Genomic DNA, 21,245 nt, shown 5'->3' with positions numbered 1-21,245 from the left:
AGGGTGACGTTGGGGGATGGAGAAGCGGCCAGGGCAGAGACAGAGAGGGGGAGAGAGAGAGAGACATAGAAAGGGAGAGGGAGGGAGGAAGGGAGGGAGAGAGAGATGTCAAAAAGGTTTTGTGGTTCCTGGTGTTGTTAACAACCAGTTCTCTGCCCTAACGACCAGCTGGGTAGGCATGGCTAGGAGGTCATATAACTGGTGGAAATGAGTGATGTTGAGTTGGCCACGCCCACCCAGGTTTTGTGGCTCCCGGTGTTTTCTTTTCTGTGGGAAACTCAAATGGCTCCTTTGAGTGTTTAAGGTTGCAGACCCCTGGTGCTAAGCTTTTAAGGATAACAGAATAACAAGAGTTGGAAGGGACCTAGAAGGTCTTCTAGTCTCGCCCCGTTCTAGCAGGAGATACCAGTGATGGTTAACCTTTTTGGCACCGAGTGCCGAAACTGGAGTGTGCGCAGGAGTGCCGGAACCCAGAAGAGAGCAGCTGCCCAGCGCGCATGCGCATGACAAAACCCGAAAGAGCAGCTGGCAATGGTGCGCGTGCCCACCGAAAGGGCTCTGCGTGCCACCTCATGCCATAGGTTCGCCATCACGGCCCTATAACATTTCAGGCGAATGGCTGTCCAATCTCTTCTTAATCACCTCCAGTGATGGGACATATCCAACTTCTGGAGGCAACTTCTTCTTTTTTTTGTACACGTTTTTATTGATTTTTTTAGTTTCCCCCCACTACACACATACACAATTCATGAACAGAGTATTGGCCATATCATCTCTTATACAATTCAATATATTCAAACATATTTTACTTAGTTAACTGTTTTTGCCAAAATATTCTTTTTTCATAGTTTTTTATTTTATTATAGTTTTATAAATAAATTTATATTTATTTAATATAAATATTATATTATTTATAATATTATTTCCTAATATTATCTTGCTCATTTTATTAACTCCATCTTCTTTTGCCCTCAAGTTCCAATTTCTCCATATTTTATTCATATTCATTCCCTTTCATTTTTTTTTAACTATTTCAGTTTTTATGAAATTGTCTTTCCTCCATTTCCTTTTCACAGCAATCCTTTCTTCTCCTTTCACTCCTTTCCCTCCTGCCTTTCTTCGTACCTCCTTTCTTCTCTCCACTCCTGCTCCTTCTCTACTTCCCTTTCCTTTCTCCTCCTCCACCCTACTTCCTCCCTATCTAACCTTCTCTCCTACTCTTATTTCCCCTACCTTACCCTGGAGGCAACTTCTGTTCTACTGGTTAATTGTTCTTCCTTTCCAGAAATGTCTCGTTAGTTCTAGGTTGGTTCTCTCCTTCATTGGTTTCCACCACACCTCACTGATTCTTCAACCGGTGGTAATATCTTGCACACACACCCCGGTGGTGGGTTTCAAATTTTTTTACTACCGGTTCTGTGGGTGTGGCTTGGTGGGCGTGGCATAGCTTGGTGGGCATGGCAGGGGAAGATTACTGCAAAATCCCTATTTCCTCCTCATCAGCTGGGACTCGGAAGGCAGAGAATAGATGGGGGCGGGGCCAGTCAGAAATTTTACTACCGGTTCTCCGAACTACTCAAAATTTCCACTACCGGTTCTCCAGAACTGGTCAGAACCTACTGAAACCCACCTCTGGCGCACACATTTTCACAAGCAGCCTTACCTCTACTGTCATATGGGCCATGATGGCTCTCTGATGCCCTTCCAGGGTCTCCAGGGCAATATGTGCAATTTCTGGTTCAGACTTGCCCAGGAACATTTGACAAGCAGCTGCCAGCATCTCCTTGTTCTGGCCCTGGATCTTTACCTAGGTGGGAAAAGATGGTGTAGATTAGAAAGTGAAAGAAGAAAGGATGGGAAGCGCTTCCTGTTCATATCTGATCTTTCCTCCCCCCCCTCCCTATGGGGTTTGTCAGGCTAAGGAGGTTTCTTCTCTAAGCAACTAGGGACTGCCTCTCGGTCTCAAAAGAGAGTTCCAGCAAATCAAGGAAAGGTTCAGTTGTCAGAATTATGAGAATTCTGCCCTGGGTTGAAGGCTAAAGACCTCTTAAGGTCACCCTAACATTAAACAGGTAAAGGTTCCCCTCGCACATATGTGCTAGTCGTTCCCGACTCTAGGGGGCGGTGCTCATCTCCGTTTCAAAGCCAAAGAGCCAGCGCTGTCCGAAGACGTCTCTGTGGTCACGTGGCCGGCATGACTAAATGCCAAAGGTACACGGAACACTGTTACCTTCCCACCAAAGTGGTCCCTATTTTTCTACTTGCATTTTTTTTTTACATGCTTTCGAACTGCTAGGTTGGTAGAAGCTGGGACAAGTAACGGGAGCTCACCCTGTTATGCAGCACTGGGGATTTGAACCGCTGAACGTCCCGACCTTTAGATTGACAAGCTCAGCATCTTAGCCACTGAGCCACCATGTCCCTTCATTAAACAGGCAGTGGTCGACTTATGACCAGTGACTCAGCAATCATTCAAGGTTCTGACAGATCTGTCTTGGGGTTACAGACTTAGAATAACTTTATTGTCACTTTGAATGTACACTAATCGGCATACATTAAAATGAAATTTTGTTGCATGCAGCTCTCGAAGGGTCACCACCTCCAATATATACTACATAAACATGACAAAATAAATAAATACAAAATTATGGATATGCCCAAATATATTATGTGACATAGAGAAACAACACAGTCTAGTTCCGAGGTAAACATGACTTATAACCACAACTGAGCCCAGAACGTATGTTGCTAAGTAAAACAATTGTGTTGTGGCTCCCGCCCCCAAAATTGGCCCCATGCCCAAAAGTGCCTTGGAGCCGGGGCTGCTGCCAGAAAGTGACTCGGAGCCAGGCCTGCTGCCAGAAAGTGATTTGGACAGTGAGGGGGAAGGGCCATCAGGACTTACCTCGGAAGCAACGGCCTCCCTGGATCAGCTCCAGGAGCCAGAAGCAGGCCAAGCGAAAGAGACGAGGCCTCCTTCTCCTGACTCTTCCCCCCCCCCCAGGCCACGCCTGCAGACCCAGCTGACAGCAATCAGGCTTGGTTCAATCCCAGGTTTCATAGGCAGGAGAGAAGAGAACAACAGAAGCAGGGGAGAGGCAGGCCTAGGAAGTGCTGAGTCATGGAGCCACACCCCACAGGATATAAAAGGCAGCAAGAGCTGGTGTGTCTCTTTGTATCAGGCAAATCCACGGATTGACTAGAGCCGAAGATTGTAACTCACCAGCGTCTTGGCAGCTAACGAGGGCTCTTGGCAGACGCTGGCTCTTTTGCTGCCAGAGCTAATAAGAGCCGGTTAATTAAGCTATCATTCGGACGGAGGCGAGGAGGACATAACAAATTGTTAAGTGAGTTTTGCCACATTTTACAACATTTCTTGCCATAGTTGTTAAGCGATTCACTGCAGCTGTTAAAATTAGTAACCTGGTTGTTAAGGGAATCTGGCATCCCCATTGACTTTGCTTGTCAGAAGTTCATCAAAGGGGAATCACATGATCCTGAGACACTGCAACCGTCATAAATATGAACCCAGTTGCCAAGGAGCTGGATTTTGATCACGTGACCATGGGGATGCTGCAATGGTTGTTAAGCATGAAAAATGGTCGTAAGTCACTTTTTTCAGTGCTGTTGTAACTTTGAATGGTCACTAAATGAAGGGTTGTAAGTGGAGGACTACTGTACTTAAAATCAGGATTTGTAGTTCTGAATCCTGTCCCCATGCCGCCCCCCCCCGTCAGCTGACTGCCCTTCAGCTGCTTGGCAACCAGGCCACAACTACGGTATCCTGCATTCATATGATCAGTTTACAATTTTGCCCAGCCTTGCATTTAGTCCTGGTTTTGGGCAAAACCACGTCCATAGCGAACAAATGGTTCACTTGACAACCGTTGTGATTCCCTTAACGACATCCATCCAAAGAATATTGTAAAATTGGGTCAGGCACAGGACCAACCCGCTTTACGACTGTCCTGATTTACAACCGTGATGGGCAGGCCTCTATTACCATCGTTGGTCATTTGGGGACTACCTGCATTCGGTGATTTTAATGCTGGGCACAACTGAGGCCCAGTTGGATGCATTTTGCACAAGGAAGCAAGTGGAAGATAATGTATCATTTCAGGGACGGCCGAAACGTTACCTAAAACCCACCAGAGAAATAATAATAATAATAATAATAATAATATTTTAATTTGTATACCGCCCTTCTCCCGAAGGACTCAGGGCGGTGAACAGGCAGATAAAATACAAATACACACAATAATTAAAAACATCCCTTAAAAAACTAATTTAAATGCCCAAATGTTAAAATAACATACTCCCCCATAAAATCACAAAACTTTAAAAACCCATCAAATAAAGATAAAAATCAGGCTAGTCCAGCCATACGAAATAAATAAGTTTTAAGTTTGCGGCGAAAGGTCCTAAGGTCAGGTAATTGTCGAAGTCCGAGGGGAAGTTCGTTCCACAGGGTTGGAGCCCCCACAGAGAAGGTCCTCCCCCTGGGGGCCGCCAGTCGACACTGTTTGGCTGACGGCACCCTGAGGAGTCTGTGGGAACGTACCGGACGATGGGAGATAGAGGCTGGCAGTAGACGGTCCCGTAGATAGCCCGGTCCTAAGCCATGGAGCGCTTTAAAGGTGGTAACCAATATCTTGAAGCGCACCCGGAAAACAACAGGTAGCCAGTGCAGTCTGCGCAGGATAGGTGTTATGTGGGAGCTCCGAACCGCTCCCTCAATAACCCGCGCAGCCACGTTCTGAACTAGCTGAAGTCTCCGGGTGCTCTTCAAGGGGAGCCCCATGTAGAGAGCATTGCAGTAGTCCAGGCGAGAGGTAACGAGAGCATGAGTGACTGTGCATAAGGCATCCCGGTCCAGGAAGGGACGCAACTGGCGGATCAGGCGAACCTGATAAAAAGCTCTCCTGGAGACGGTCGTCAAATGGTCTTCAAAGGACAACCGACCATCTAGGAGCACGCCCAAGTTGCGTACCTTCTCCATCGGGGCCAATGATCCACCCCCGACAGACAGCCGCATCTGCAGCTGACTGTACCGAGGTGCCGGCATCCACAGCCACTCCGTCTTGGAGGGATTAAGTTTGAGCCTGTTCCTCCCCATCCAGACCCGTCGGCTTCCAGACACGGGACAGCACTTGACAGCTTCACTGGGGTGGCCGGGGTGGAAAAGTACAGCTGAGTATCATCAGCGTACAGTTGGTATCTCACCCCAAAGCCACTGATGATCTCACCCAGCGGCTTCATATAGATGTTGAACAGGAGGGGTGAGAGAATCGACCCCTGCGGCACCCCACACATGAGGCACCTTGGAGTCGATCTCTGCCCCGTCAACATCGTCTGCGTCCGGTCCGAGAGGGAGGAGGAGGACCACCGATAAACGGTGCCTCCCACTCCCAACCCCTCCAACCGGCGCAGCAGGATACCATGGTCGATGGTATCAAAAGCCGCTGAGAGGTCTAATAGGACCAGGGCAGAGGAGTAACCCCTATCCCTGGCCCTCCAGAGATCATCCACCAGTGCGACCAAAGCTGTCTCAGTGCTGTATCCGGGCCGGAAGCCGGACTGGAACGGGTCTAGATAGGAAAATAAAATGAATTCAGTTGGGATTGTAGTCTGCTTTTCCCCAGTGGTTAGGTTGCTTCTCAGAACAGAACAGAATAACAGAGTTGGAAGGGACCTTGGAGGTCTTCTAGACCAGCCCCCTGCTCAAGCAGGAGACCCTATACCATTTCAGACAAGTGACTGTCCAGTCTCTTCTTAAAAACCTCCACTGTTGGGGCACCCACGATTTCTGGAGGCAGGTTGTTCCACTGGTTAATTGTCCTCACTCTCAGGAAATGTCTAGGTTTAGTTTTAGGTTGCTTCTCTCCTTGATTAGTTTCCATCCATTGCTTCCTGTCCTGCCTTCAGGTTTTGTTTTGATATTCCCACGATATCCTTCAGTGTCCTGCTGAATGGAAAATATTACCTGTGCGATGCCAGTGACTGAAATGGGGACTCCATGCCGGGTGTAAACTTTCTCACTCTTCACATTCAGGGTCAGAGTGTTAAGTGAGATCCTGTAAAAGTGGAAAGAAAAGAGTTAAGCCCCACATCCATGAAGTTTCAAGATGTAAAAAAGATGTCACCCTGTGTTTCTTTTTTTCTTTTAATTTTTTTATTACTTTTTTCCAATAAACAAAAAAGAAAATACATTATTGCACCCTTGTGCTATACATAAAAAAAAGGAAGATTTGGGTCTTCGGATATATCCTCATGATTGCCAAAATCCACGTTCTCGAGGTACAGGTACCGAAGCGTCCAATTTTCCAAGCGCATAGTCCACGAATGGTTTCCAAGTCTTCCAGAAAATATCTTCTTTATACACACCACTTCTAATTTTAATATCACATGTCATTTTATCATTTAAGGCTAATTTCCACATTTCAGAATTCCACTCTTCTATTCTAAAAATCACATCTAATTTCCAATATCTAGCTATTATAATTCTGCCTATTATAATCATAATTCTAATCAATTCTTTTTCATATTTTGTTCATTCTATTTCCTTAATTACCAACAATAATATAGTTTCCACTCTCAATATTATTACTTTCCCCATCATTTCAAATATCATTTTCTCCAATTGTTGGCAAAACTTTTTAATCTTATCACATTTATACCACATATGTTCATAAGTCCCCAATTCCATCTCACACCTCCAACATTTTTTACTAATTTTTTTATCCATTTGTGACAATCTTATTGGAGTCAAATACCATTTCCAAACAACTTTATAATTATGCTCTTTAATCCTTATAGATAAAGTTCTCATAATTCTACTATTCCAATTCACATTCCAATCTGACTCTGGTATTTCAATATTAAGATCTTTTTCCCAATTTGTCTTCATCACACTTTGCAATTTTTCATCAGAGTTTATAATCTTATAAACCCTACTAACGAGTCCCTTTAGCCCAATTTCATCTTTCATAGTCACCCTGTGTTTCTATCAATTCACCCGATGAGGGCAAATAGGGTGAACTTGTATTCCACTTATAATCCACAGAACCCTATAAGGCTAATGTTTGAAGGACACCAACGTGGTTGAATGCTTCAGCATCCTACCGACTCTGGTTGATCTTGCAAGCTAAGCAGGGTCAGCCCTGGTTAGTACTTGGATGGGCAACTGAAATAAAACCAACAGGATACCATTGCTCATTGAAAAGACTAGTCCAACCTTGGTGAGATCCTAGAGCCTCCACAGAAAGATTTACCTCTGGATCTGTTGTACGCACGGTACCACAAACACCCGGCCCCCAGCGATCATCACTGGGGGACTGCGGCAGAAACCTGGGGAAAGAGATAAAACAGTGCAGTATCTACTCAGGGCAATCAGATCCCTCGATCAGCCCAGTCGATCAGATTTCTCGGTCAACTGTTCATTTTGGGGTTTTTTTGATAACTGATAATAAAAAGCAAAAAGAGCTCAACAGAAAGCAAAAAGAGCTCAGCAGGTAAAGAAGCTAGTCACTTCTTTGGGAAAATGAAGAAATATGGCCAATTAATGCAGGGGTCTCCAAATTTGGGAACTTTAAGACTTAGGGACTCCCAGAATTCTATGCTGGCTGGGAAATTCTCCCAGAATTCTATGCTCCCAGAATTCTATGCTGGCTGGGAAATTCTCAGAATTGAAGTCCGTAAGTCTTAAAAGTTGCCAAGTTTGGAGAACCCTTGAATTAAAGGAATAGGAAACAGAATGTAATGCAAGTAGTCCTCGACTTACAACTATTGGTTTAGTGACTGTTTGAAGTTGCAACAGCACTGAAAAAAAGTGATCTAGAATAGAATAGAATAACAGAATTGGACAGGACCTTGGAGGACTTCTAGTCCAAGCCCCCCTGCCCAGGCAGGAAACCCTATACCTTTTCAGACAAATGGTTGTCCAATCTCAAAAATTTCCAGTGTTGGAGCATTCACAACTTCTGGAGGCAAGTTGTTTCGCTGATTAATTGTTCTAACTGTCAGGAAATTTCTCCTTAGTTCTAGGTTGCTTCTCTCCTTGATTAGTTTCCACCCATTGCTTCTTGTTCTACCCTCAGGTGCATTGGAGAATAGTTTGACTCCCTCTTCTTTGTGGCAACCCCTGAGATATTGGAACACTGCTATCATGTCTCCCCTAGTCCTTCTTTTCATTAAACTAGACATACCGAGTTCCCGCAACCGTTCTTCATATGTTTTAGCCTCCAGTCCCCTAATCATCTTTGTTGCTCTTCTCTGCACTCTTTCTAGAGTCTCAATATCTTTTTTACATCCTTTTTAAAGCAGCTGTGTCTTTTCCTAGGACTATATAGCTGCCCTATGCTGCACAGCCCTATTAATAAAAAGTTTGAGCCTGTGCTTTAATGGCTGTGCAGCCAAAATGTGACCGTTGGGAAGCTGGCACAACCAGGAGGACAGCCCTTTATGGAGGAAATCCACTTTGTGAAAATAAAAGCACTGAATAGTTAAAAAGAAAAAGAGGAGAAAACACACAAGCACACAATAGATACAAACTTATGGTAAACTGCTCCAAACTCGATTGCAGAAAATATAGCTTCAGCAACAGAGTGTTCAATGCCTGGAATGCACTACCTGACTCTGTGGTTTCATCCCAACCCCCCCAAAACTTTAACTTAAGACTGTCTACTGTTGACCCCATTCCTAAGAGGTCTGTAAGGGGCGTGCATAAGCGTTCCAGCGTGCCTACCATCCCTGTCCTATTGTCCCCATTTATTTGTAACCATCTTATGTATTCCTAATCATGTTTATGCATTTCATGTATTCACAATCATGTTTATACTTTTATCCGTAATCTTATATATGCTTGACAAAATAAATAAATAAATGCAAATAAAATGAATAAATAAAAACGGTGTCTCCAAACGAAATCCTAAAGCATCAACTTCATCTGAACAGGCCAAAAACGGTTGAATGTACAAAGCGATCCGTTGCATTCTGAACAGAGCAATCTGAAAGAAATCACGGCTAGCTTGAACAAAGGAATACAGCCACATTTTGTGGCTGCCCTGAAGGCTGAACTGATCGGATAAGAAAGCTATGAAAAAGGGGGAAGGAAAAAATGCTATTACATAAATGTACAACTATGATGATATGTGTGAAATTAGCTAAATGGAAAAGAAATTGAAAAGAAAGTCAATATGACTAGAAAATCGGGGCTGCTCGGATACCAATAAGGAAAATATTGAATTGAAAATAAATACAACAAGGGAGAGAGAATGGAAAGAGGAATAGAGGGTAAGATAGGAGGGGAGAAGAAGAGAGAGGAACAGAAGAAAGGGAAAAGGAGAGGAAGGAAAAAAAAGAGTAGGAGAGAAGGTTAGAAAGGGAGGAAGAAGTGAGGAGTGGGGGATGGGAAGGGGAAGGAGAGAAGAGAAAGGAGAGGAGGAAAGAAGAAAGTAGAAAAGGAAGAAGGGAGGGAAGGGAAAGAGAGAAGAAGGAAAAGAAGGATTGTTGTAAAACAAGTGAGAAGAAATGGTAGAAGAGCAGCCCTGAATATATATATATATATATATATATATATATATATATATTGCTCCCAGAAGCACGAAGCTGAAGCCTGAAGATGACGAATGAGACTTCGTCGAAACGTCGCCAGGACACTTCCAATTTTACGCGGGAGAAGACCCGAATAACCAAAGACCTACCTACATACATACATACATACATACATACATACATACATACATACATATATATATATATATATATAATTAATATATATTATATACTATTTATATTATATTATTTATTTATAGAGAGACGGCAGCTCCGACCACTCTTTGCTCGAGAAGCACGAAGCCGCAGACACCAGCCTGAAGATGATGAGTGAGACCTCGTCGAAACATCGCCAAGATACTCTCAACCTTACACGGGAAAAGACCTGAATATGCCAAGACCTACATACCTATACCCGTGAAAACCTATGAAAGCACACACACACACAATTATATTTTGTAAAAAATTTCTTAGGATGATGAATGAATTAATATGAAAGTGTAAAGAGTATATATATGATTAACAATGGATAAGAGACTGTACATTTATAATATGTCTATGTGAAAACTTTTTTTTTTTTTTAAAAAAGAAAGCTAAGAAAAAGGAACAGGAAATGGAGCACTTACCCGAGACAACCATGGCTTCATTGGGGCCACAAGTAAAGAACATCTTGACACCTAGAGAATCTGGAAAAAAACAGAGAACTGGGGTTTCAGAACAGCAGGGCTGGAAGGGACCTTGGAGGTCTACTAGTCTAACCCTCTGCTTAGGCAGGAAACCCTACACCCCTTCAGACAATTCGCTGTCCAGTCTCTTCTTAAAAACTTCCAGTGTTGGAGCAACCACAACTTCTGGAGGCAAGTTGTTCCACTGATTAATTGTTCTCATGGTCAGGAAATTTCTCTTTATTTCTAGGTTGGTTCTCTCTTTGATAAGTTTCCATCCGTTGCTTCTTGTCCTGCCCTCAGGTGCTTTGGAGAACAGCCCGACTCCCTCTTCTTTGTGGCAGCCCCTGAGATATTGGAACACTGCTATCATCTCACCCGTAGTCCTTCTTTTAATTAAACTAGACATAACCAGTTCCTGCAACTGCTTTTCATATGTTTTAGCCTCCAGTCTCCAAATCATCTTTGCTGCTCTAGTTTCATATTTCATTTCATATCTGGCCTTTCTGTTTCCCGTATTGCGATACATCCTGCTTGCTTCAGGGTGGGACAATGTGAAGCCCTCCAGATGTTGCTGGATAGTGGGAGATGGCCAATAGTGGGAGATATAGTTCACTCCAGAACTACCATGTTTCCCCGAAAATAAGACCCTGTCTTATATTTTTTTTGAACCCTGAAATAAGCGCTTGGCCTTATTGCCATGCGCTCAATAGCCCAATTGGGCTTATTATCAGGGGATGTCTTATTTTGGGGGAAACAGGGTAGATGTTTTTTCATCCTCACCCAGACTTAAAATACACTACACCCCCCCCCCACGCAACTAATCTTTCCCCCCATTCAAATGAAACCGTTTCAGACCTAGGAATCTATTCAATGAATTGCCCAGTGCCTAAATCTGCAGCCAAGTTTATGATTCAGATTCCTTAAAATCAACCCAACTTTGGACCCAGCACCCAAAGAACAGGGAACAACTGTAACTTGCTGCTAGAACACCATTCTGCATGCAGAAAATCTCACGTTCATTCCCAGTATCACCAATTAGATTATGAAAAGATCCATGCTGGAAACACCAAAGAGTTAGTTCTTATCAGTGGTGAAATCCATTTTTTTTTTACCACCGGTTCTGTGGGCATGGCTTGGTGGGCATGATGTGGCTTGGTGGGCGTGGCAGGGGAAGGATACTGCAAAATCTCCCTTCCCACCCCACTCCAGGGGAAGGATACTGCATAATCCCCATTCCCTCTCCACTCCTGGGGGAAGGATATTGCAAAAACTCCATTCCTACCGCACTCTGGGGCCAGGCAGAGGTGGTATTTGCCAGTTCTCCGAACTGCTCAAAATTTCCGCTACCGGTTCTCCAGAACCTGTCAGAACCTGCTGGATTTCACTCCTGGTTCTTATGGACGAAGAATTTTTGATGAATCTACTGAAGGTAATGAAGCCACCGATGCCAACTAAACTGGTCGCTGAGCTTGCTCCAACCCAGGGATTTTGGCAAGTTCCAAATATATGGATTCCATCTCCTGGAATGTCACACAGTCCACACATCTGGAAGTTGTCAAGATTGGGAAATCCTGGTGTAGCCGAAGCTGCTTGTTTCTATGAACATTCCCACAGGACCTTCCTTAACCTGGTTCTCTCCAGATGTGCTAGGTCCATTCCCACGGTTTCTACATGAACTGGAGATGGAGGTCAAAAGATGGAGGTCACAAACTCCAACACACCTAAAAGGTACCTAATCCAGAGAACCTCCTTATAGATCACAAATCTGGCAAATTTTGGGTTTTGCTACTTAGGCTTGTCTCTGGAATCCTCAGAGCTGAAATTACCAATTTTTTTAAAAACAAAAAACAAGCAAATAAAATCTTGAGTGGATCAGAGTTTGTCCATTGCTCCTAAACTTCTATTGTGGGCATCTCCAAATGTGGCAACTTTTAAGATTTTTGGATTTCAACTCCCAGGATTTCTCAGCCACACTTGTGTTTCCTTAGTTGCCAAAGTCTTCTCAGATGGTGGAAATCAGTAGTGGAATTCCATTTTTTTTTACTATCGGTTCTGTGGGCGTGGCTTGGTGGACGTGGCAAGGGAAGAATACTGCAAAATCCCCATTCCCACCCCACTCCTGGGGGAAGGATAATGCAAAATCCCCATTCCCTCCCCACTCCTGGGGGAAGGATAATGCAAAATCCCCATTCCCTCCCCACTCCTGGGGGAAGTATATTGCAAAATCTCCATTCCTACCCCACTCCTGGGAGAAGGATATTGCAAAATCTCCATTCTCACCACACTCTGGAGTCAGCCAGAGGTGGCATTTGCCAGTTCTCAAAATTTCTGCTGCTGGTTCTCCAGAACCTGTCGGAACCTGCTGAATAGCACCCCTGGTAAAGATACTTGAAACTTGACTTTGGGCAATATGAAAAGGGACATATATACAAATTCCAAGTGTTAACAGAGCTTCGAAGTTCATGATTGACTTTTGGATTCATCTCCAAGACAGGAGAGGGTAAAGAGGTTATATAGCTGATTCAGAACTGGTGAGTGATCTCCACCCTATGTCTGGTTAACTAAGTTTGTCTCTGAATTATCTAAACTTTCCAGAACACTTCTGTAGGCAGCCCCACCTTCAATACCTTCCAGTCAATTACATATCCTGACACGGAACTGTGACAAAAGTCACAACGCATGTGCTTGGATGAAGAACATCATTCTACAAGAACACTTGTTAATTGTTAACACAATAACAATAACTTGGATCTAACATAACCAAAGAGCAGGGATTCTCAACCTTGCTAACTTTTAAGATGTGGATTTCAATTCCCAGAATTTCCCCAGCCAGTATGGCTATTGATTGCTAAGAATTCTGGGAGTTGAAGTCCACATATCTTAAGGTTGAGAAACTCTAATCTACAGCTTGTTTTGAAGGTCAGAAGGTTATTTTAGAATGTTGAATGTTACATAAAATACAGGTAGTCCTTGACTTACAACCAGGGGTGAAATGCTCCCGGTTCGGACTGGATCGTGCGATCCGGTAGCAACGGGGGCAGGTAGTTCGGAGAACCAATAACAAAAATCCCTGCCCACCCCCACTGCCCACGCCTCGCTGTTCCTCTTCTCTGAAGCTCTCGGTGGACGGCCTTAAATGACTGCTGCGGCACTTCAAAGGGCTGCACTACAGCTGATCAGCGCTGTAGGCAGCTAATAGACCAGTGCCTCTATTTTTAAGGAAGGTAGACCGGTGCCTGCCAAAAAAAGGCAATTAGTAGACCGGTGCCTCTCAGTAAAAGGCAATTGGTAGACCGGGGCCTCTATTTTTAAAGAAGGTAGACCGGTGCCTCCCAAGTTTTGTATACTTTATTATTTTTATTATTTATTATTATTGCCCATGCCCATTCAATCACTTGACCACCAAGCCACACCCACCAATTAAGCCACGCCCACAGAACCGGTAGGGAAAATTTTTAGATTTCACCCCTGCTTACAACCATTCATTTAGTGACGGTTCAAAGTTCCAGTAGCACTGAAAAAAGTCACTTATAACCGGTTTTCACACTTACAACCATTGGAGTATCTCCAATGGTCATGTGATCAAAATTTGGTTGCTTGGCAACTGGCATGTCTTTCTGACAGTTGCACTGTCCCCAGGTCATGTGGTCAGCATGTCATCTTCCCACCTGGCTTCCGACTAAGACAGTGGGGGAAGCCAGGTTCACTTAATGACGGTGTGATTCACTTAACAACTGCAGTAATTCACTTAACTGTAGCCCATGACTATCATTAAGTGTTGTAAGTGTTGTACCTTGACGAAGGTATCTTTTCTTTTATGTACACTGAGAGCATATGCACCAAGACAAATTCCTTGTGTGTCCAATCACACTTGGCCAATAAATTTTTCTATTCTATTCTATTAACAGGGGCAAAAAGGTCACAAAATGTGGCACAACTCACTTCTAACTGCCTTATTCAGCAACCAAAATCTTGGCCTCCATTACAGTCGTAAGTTGAGGACTACCTGCAATGTACATTGCCCAGGGCTTTTGCAGTGGATGACCTGCATTTATCCATAAAAATGGAAGGGATCAAAGAGGTCACCTAGTCCAACCCCTTCTCAGGACAACATTCTGTGAAAGGAATCCATCCAGCGCCATGATTCTAAGCAGAGCATTTCAATGCTCAATAGTGCCAATATGACTTCTGTAACAGAATCATCAGTGCTTGGAACACTTTACCTGACTCTGTGGTCTCTTCCCATAATCCTAAAAACTTTAACCAAAAACTTTCTACTATTGACCTCACCCCATTCCTAAGGGGCGTGCATAAGCGCACAAACGTGCCTACCGTTCCTGTCCTATTGTTTTTCTTTTCTTCTTCCCATATATAAATATGCTTATACCTCCTAATATTTACTCATATATATGTTTATACATTATATAATTTTTTTGTATGACACTTATATATATTGTTGTGACAAAATAAATAAAAATAAATTCCTCCTAATTATCCTGATATTCATCTCTTTTAATTGCCACCCAGTGCTCCCCATCAAGTCTTGCTTCTGGCTGCATATTTTTTTTCTAAGTACGATGTACATCAATCAATGGCAGAGACTATATTTTTTCTCCCCCTCTGGCAAAACCCAACCCAAGACCCTGGGAGCCATTTCCCACAGGAAGATGTAATTCTTTAGTCATTTGCATTTAGCCAGGGGGTGTTTAGATCAAAAGCAGAGCTGTGAGTTTTACTAAGGCGGTCAGATCATGAGGACTAGTGAGTTACCGGTGATTCAAAATAAGCACACCCACCCACCCACCCAAAGAGGGAAGGTGATCCGGGAAATTTCCACACTACAGGATGACAGCCCCACATCCTGTAGTGTGGAAATTTTCTACGGTAATAGGAATCCTTCCCCCCCCCCCGGGCTTTATTGGCCACGCGAGGGTTTAATTATGCGAATAATTTCGCTGAGGACACAAGCCCCGCTCTGTGAAAAAGGCAGCAGCGGGCCTGTTTTTATTATTCGGGTGCATTTTGCAAAAAAGCGCAAGGGGAAAAGGTACGATTCCCCAACGCAGTTGCGTGCAATCTTGAAACCGCCCGCTTCTCCTTTGCTCGTTGGCGCAAGACTCCCCTCTATCTACTCCCGGATCCCCGACGCCCGGGCCCTACCTGCCTTCCCAGGACCCGCTGCCTTCTGCTCCAAACAGACACAAACCGTTCCTGCCGACGCCTTTCCCGGCAGCCCTCGCTGGCTGCTCACTTTCGCTTTTCCACAAGCGCAGCCCCTGCTGGAGGCTTCCCGATGGCGCAGGGGCGGCTAATGGCGGGAGCGGAGCAACGCCGCCGCCTCCTCGCCCGCGCTCGCCTTGGGCTGGCCGGCAGAGTGGCTGCGTTCTCCGTCGGTCCTCACCTAGACATCCATCTGGTGGCCGCCAAGAATAGGGGAGATTGAGGCCGAGAGTGGGATGGGATGGAAGGAAGGAAGGAAGGAAGGGAAGAAAAGAAGGGAGGGAGGGAGGGAGGAAAGGAGGAAGAGAGAAAGAAAAGGAAGGAAGGCAGAAGGGGAAGAAAAGAAGGGAGGGAGGGAGTGAAGGGAGGAAGAGGGAGTAAAGGAGGGAGGAAGAGGGAGTAAAGGAGGGAGGGAGGGAGTAAGGCAGAAGGGCAGTCTGTTGATTATGTTAATATAATATAATATAACAACAGAGTTGGAAGGGACCTTGGAGGCCTTCTAGTCCAACCCCCTGCCCAGGCAGGAAAACCCTACACCATCACAGACAGATGGTTATCCAACATTTTCTGAAAAATTTCCAGTGTTGGAGCATTCACAACTTCTGCTGGCAAGTCGTTCCACTTCTTAATTGTTCTAACCGTCAGGAAATTTCTCCTTAGTTCTAAGTTGCTTCTCTCCTTGATTAGTTTCCACCCATTGCTTCTTGTTCTACCCTCAGGTGCTTTGGAGAATAGTTTGACTCCCTCTTCTTTGTGGCAACCCCTGAGATATTGGAACACTGCTATCATGTCTCCCCTAATCCTTCTTTTTATTAAACTAGACATACCGAGTTCCTGCAACCGTTTTCATATGTTTTAGCCTCCAGTCCCCTAATCATCTTTGTTGCTCTTCTCTGCACTCTTTCTGGAGTCTCAACATCTTTTTTACATCGTGGCGACCAAAACTGGATGCAATATTCCAAGTGTGGCCTTACCAAGGCATTATAAAGTGGCACTAACACTTCACGTGATCTTGATTCTATCCCTCTGTTTATGCAGCCCAGAACTGTGTTGGCTTTTTTAGCAGCTGCTGCACACTGCTGGCTCATATCTAAATCTAAACCATCCCTCAACACTGTCAGACTATTTACTGAATCTGCACTACTATTAATCGTTTCATAGTTCCCATCACCCATCTCTTTCCACTTATGACTGTATGACTATAACTTGTTGCTGGCAATCCTTATGATTTATATTGATATATTGATCATCAATTGTGTTGTAAATGTTGTACCTTGATGAAGGTATCTTTTCTTTTATGTACACTGAGAGCATATGCACCAAGACAAATTCCTTGTGTGTCCAATCACACTTGGCCAATAAAATTCTATTCTATTCTATTCTATTCTATTCTATTCTATTCTATTCTATTCTATTCTATTCTATTCTATATGGATTAATATCTAAATGGTTATCCACTAGGACTCCAAGATCCCTCTCACAGGTAATACTATTGAGCAAGGTACCACATATACAGTACCGGTGCATTTTGGCTTTTTTGCCTAAATGTAGAACCTTACTTTTTTCACTGTTGAATTTCATTTTGTTACATAGCGCCCAATGTTCAAGTCTTTCAAGATCTTTCTGTAACTTGAGCCTATCTTCTGGAGTGTTGGCTATTCCTGCCAGCTTGTACTAGAGTACTAGAGTTATGTAAAGTAAAAAATGTAATAAAAATTATTTTAAAAAAGAATAGAATTTTTTATTGGCCAAGTGTGATTGGACAGACAAGGAATTTGTCTTGGTGCATATGCTCTCAGCATACATAAAAGAAAAGATACGTTCATCAGGAAAGTGCATAAGAGCACAAGCATGCCTACCGTTCCTATCCTATTGTTTCTTTTCGTTATATCCAATTAATATAGTTATTACATACTCATACTTATATATATATATGCTTATATACTATATAATTATTTCATGCTTATGCTTATATATACTGTGTGAAAAAATAAAAAATAAGGTAATGATAGTCATAGGGTACAAATAAGCAAACAAATCCTATTAGGAAACAATATAAATCTTAAGGATACTAGCAACAAGGTTACAGACATACAGTCATAAGTGGGAGAAGAAGGAAAGAAGAGAGGGAGTAAAGGAAGGAAGGGAGAGAGGAAGAAAGGAAGGCAGAAGGAAGGAAGGAAAGAAGGGAGGAAGGGAGGGAGATGGAAAATGGAAGAAAGAAAGGGAGGAAGGAAAAGGAAAAGAGCTGGAGGAGGAATGGAACAAAAAAAAAGGAGCTAGAGGAAGGAAGGAGAAAGGAGAAGACATGGAGAAGAAAGAATGGAAAAGAGAAAACAGCTGGAGAGGAAAGGGAATGAGGGAGATGGAGATGGGAGGGGAGAGAGAGAGAGGGAGGGAGAGGGAGAGAGAGGAGAAGGGAAAAGAGATAAAGAAAGGAGCTTAAAGAATGCAAATGGCCAACTGTCTGCAAGGAATATAAATCTTTTTCCATTTCTCACCATCCAGTCAGAGCTGAAGAAGCTTTTTGGATGAGAAGTGAAATGTCTTCAAAGGAAAAACCAGAAAGTCCAGTTGCCTTTTGAAAAAGCACCTTTGGGACACAATGCAGAAATGTCCTTATTTTCTCCATCATCCCCAGAGTGTGTCTTCTCCAACCCACGCGTGGTATCTTTTGGTCATTGATAGCTGCAAGGTAAAAATTGACTCCCCCCCCAACCCCTTACTCCTGCACTGCTGAAGGACAGTCCCCAGATGTTTTCAATCTCTGGGGCTTTGAATGACTGGGGAATTCTTGAAAAACACTATAACAGACTGGAAGGGACCTTGGAGGTCTTCTAGTCCAACCCCCTGCTCAAGCAGGAGACTCAGCCTATACCATTTCAGACAAATGGCTTGCCCAGTCTCTTGTTAAAAAACCTCCAGTGTTGGAGCAGACTTCTGAAGGGAAGCTCTTCCACCAATTAATTGTTAAAAAGACCAAAGAGCTGTTTCTGCCTGGTTTCGAACCAGGGACCTTTCGCGTGTTAGGCGAACGTGATAACCACTACACTACAGAAACTCCTTTGAAAAGAAAAGTCACCAGGAATTGAATCCAGCTGTGGCAGTGCAAGGGCTAAATCCTTAACCACTAGACTACTGGGGAACCCTATGTTAGACCAATTGCCATAATTTCCAGCAGGGGTGAGGAATTACTGAGATTGAATTTCAGTGCAATCTGGGAAATGCTACTTTTTTGCAAAATGCTTTGCAAACAGCGTTTCTTTTTAAAAACCAGAGGCAGATGACAACACACTTTGCAGCCAGTAGATGGCACGCACAGATCAGTTAAGGCCAATCGGAGCACATATAATTGTATGCCACCTGGTGATTGTAAAATATATGGTGACCTATCAACCAATCAGAATAGAGCTGAAAGGAACCTTGAAGGTCTTCTAGTCCAAAAGTGGGATAGAATCAAGAATTCAAGTTCCCCTGAAGTATTAATACCATTTTATAATGCCTTGGTAAGGCCACCTTGGAATATTGCATCCAGTTTTGGTCACCACAATGTAATAAAGATGTGGAGACTCTAGAAAGAGTGCAGAGAAGAGCAACAAAGGTGGTTAGGGGTTAGGAGGTTAAAACATGTAAAGAACGGTTGCTGGAATTGGGTATGTCTGGTTTAATGAAAAGAAGGACTAGGGGAGACATGATAGCAGTGTTCCAATATCTCAGGGGTTGCCACAAAGAAGAGGGAGTCAGGCTGTTCTCCAAAGCACCTGAGGGCAGGACAAGAAGCAATGGAAACTAACCAAGTAGAGCAGCAACTTAGAACTAAGGAGAAATTTCCTGACAGTGAGAACAATTAATCAGTGGAACAACTTGCCTCCAGAAGTTGTGGTTGCTCCAACACTGGAAGTTTTTAAAAAGAGGCTGGACCACTCTGTTCTTCTGAAGCAGAAGACCCTATAATATTTCAGACAAGTGACTGTCCAGTCCCTTCTTAAAAACCTCCAGTGGTGAAGCGCCCAGAACTTCTGTTGGCAAGTTGTTTCACTGGTTAATTGTCCTCACCATTGGGAAGTTTCTGCTCAATTCCAGGTTGCTTCTCTCCTTGATTAATTTCATCCATTGTTTCTTGTCCTGCCCTCCTAGTGCTTTGGAAAATAAATTGACCCCTCCTCTTTGTGGCAGCCCCTCAAATACTGGAACAGGGCTATCATGTCCACCCCATGTCCTTCTTTTCTCTAGACTGGCCTGCAACTATTCTTCGTATGTTTTAGCTTCTGGATTACAAATTTTGTCCGTTATGTATCGTGAGACGCAAAAAGTCAACCTTCTCAGAATCTCAGAAAATCAAGTTACTCCGACTACAGCAGGGGGTCTGTAAACTTGGCTCTTTTAAGACTTGTGGACTTCAACTCCCAGAGTTCCTCAGCCAGCTTTGCTTTGCAAAGCAGCTACTGGCTGCTTTGCTGGCTGAGGAACTCTGGGAGTTGAAGTCCACAAGTCTTAAAAGAGCCAAGTTTGCAGACCCCTGGACTACACTATTTGGATTTCCTGACAGAAGTGCAGGGGGGTTTGCCGTGGCCTTCTTCCAAAATATTAGTTTGCTTCCCTAGCCTGTTCTGTAATCCTGGGATTTCTTTGTGATCTCCCAGTCACGTGCTAACAACCACAAGTAGGAACTGTGGAAGCAGATTAACAGAGCCTCCTTCTGCTAGAGATTTGAAAAGAACACTTGCAATGCAATCTGGAGGATGTTAGTCTCAAGAAGCCTCAACTCTTAGTCATATTTCCTTGTTTCACAGAAAACTGCAGGCAAAATGCAAGCTTGTTACTGCCACATCATATATGCTACGTAATTCAGATTTGCCAGCTTGGCACCACCTAAAAGTTGGATGACCTCAAAATTCCAACGTACTAAAACCAGGATTTGGGACACCCCAATACTTGGGTCCATGTTGGTGTCGGAAGATTGAGAATTGCAAATTGCATATGGCTGAGAAATAATACCTTGATAGAATTATTCATTCCTGTATAATATTGGAGGGTGAGAAGGTGGCTTAAGGAGTGAGGCTCCAGTGAATAAGTGGTAGTATTTCTGCATATCCTTCCACCTCTTCCCCCCCTCCCACTGCTCCTGAGGCATGACATCATATCCTCTATCTTGATGAGCGTGTCCTCATCTGCAGAGGATAGTAATTTTGTGCTGCTAAGTAATTCGGAGAGCCAGTTTACTCTAGTGTGAATGAATCAGGTTAGAAACCAGGAGTTGTGAGTTCTAGTCCCGCAATTGGTATGAAAGGCAGCTGGGTGACTTTGAGCCAATCACCAGGAGATGGTGAGTTCTAGTTCCGCCTTAGGCATGAAAGCCAACTGGGTGACTTTGAGCCAATCACCAGGAGATGGTGAGTTCTAGTTCTGTGTCCCCCCCCCAAAAAAAGCCAGCTGGGTGACTTTGAGCCAATTACCAAGAGATGGTAAGTTCTAGTTCCGCCTTAGGCATGAAAGCCAACTGGATGACTTTGAGCCAATCACCAGGAGATGGTGAGTTCTAGTTCTGCCAAAAAAAAAAAAAAGCCAGCTGGGTGACTTTGAGTCAATTACCAAGAGATGGTGAGTTCTAGTTCCGCCTTAGGCATGAAAGCCAACTGGGTGACTGAGCCAATCACCAGGAGATGGTGAGTTCTAGTTCTGGCGAAAAACACCCCTACTGGAAAATTCAGTCACCTAACCACAGCCATGGTTGCTTAACAGCTATCATTAAAAAATGGCTGTAACTTCAAATCTGGTCATGTGATGCCTTGACTTACAACCGTA

At 43.8% G+C, this 21,245-nt stretch overlaps 1 protein-coding gene and 1 non-coding gene across 4 annotated transcripts in view; both read right to left on the bottom strand.

Annotated features, from left to right (window-relative positions):
* The window catches only part of FLOT1 (flotillin 1), a 32,130-nt gene extending 16,653 nt beyond the window's left edge, over positions 1-15,477 (bottom strand). For 2 of the 3 annotated variants that reach the window (XM_058169882.1, XM_058169883.1), the window contains exons 1-5: positions 15,381-15,477; positions 10,179-10,238; positions 7,272-7,347; positions 5,984-6,074; positions 1,664-1,807 (exon numbers count right to left, since the gene is read on the bottom strand). In XM_058169882.1, the coding sequence (XP_058025865.1) occupies positions 1,664-1,807; positions 5,984-6,074; positions 7,272-7,347; positions 10,179-10,221 (354 nt within the window). In that variant the 5' untranslated portion in view covers positions 10,222-10,238; positions 15,381-15,477. The remainder of the gene's footprint in view (positions 1-1,663; positions 1,808-5,983; positions 6,075-7,271; positions 7,348-10,178; positions 10,239-15,380) is intronic. The other variant, XM_058169885.1, reaches the window with a different exon arrangement.
* Positions 15,478-18,428: 2,951 nt separating this feature from the next.
* TRNAV-AAC (transfer RNA valine (anticodon AAC)) lies at positions 18,429-18,501 on the bottom strand. Its single transcript has one exon. It is a non-coding gene; the product is annotated as a tRNA-Val (tRNA).
* Between the last annotated feature and the right edge of the window lie 2,744 nt (positions 18,502-21,245).

The sequence above is a fragment of the Ahaetulla prasina genome, chromosome 2 (genome assembly GCF_028640845.1).
Source record: "Ahaetulla prasina isolate Xishuangbanna chromosome 2, ASM2864084v1, whole genome shotgun sequence".
In the NCBI taxonomy this organism is placed as follows: domain Eukaryota; kingdom Metazoa; phylum Chordata; class Lepidosauria; order Squamata; family Colubridae; genus Ahaetulla; species Ahaetulla prasina.
This window is presented reverse-complemented; position numbering and strand designations above follow the sequence as displayed.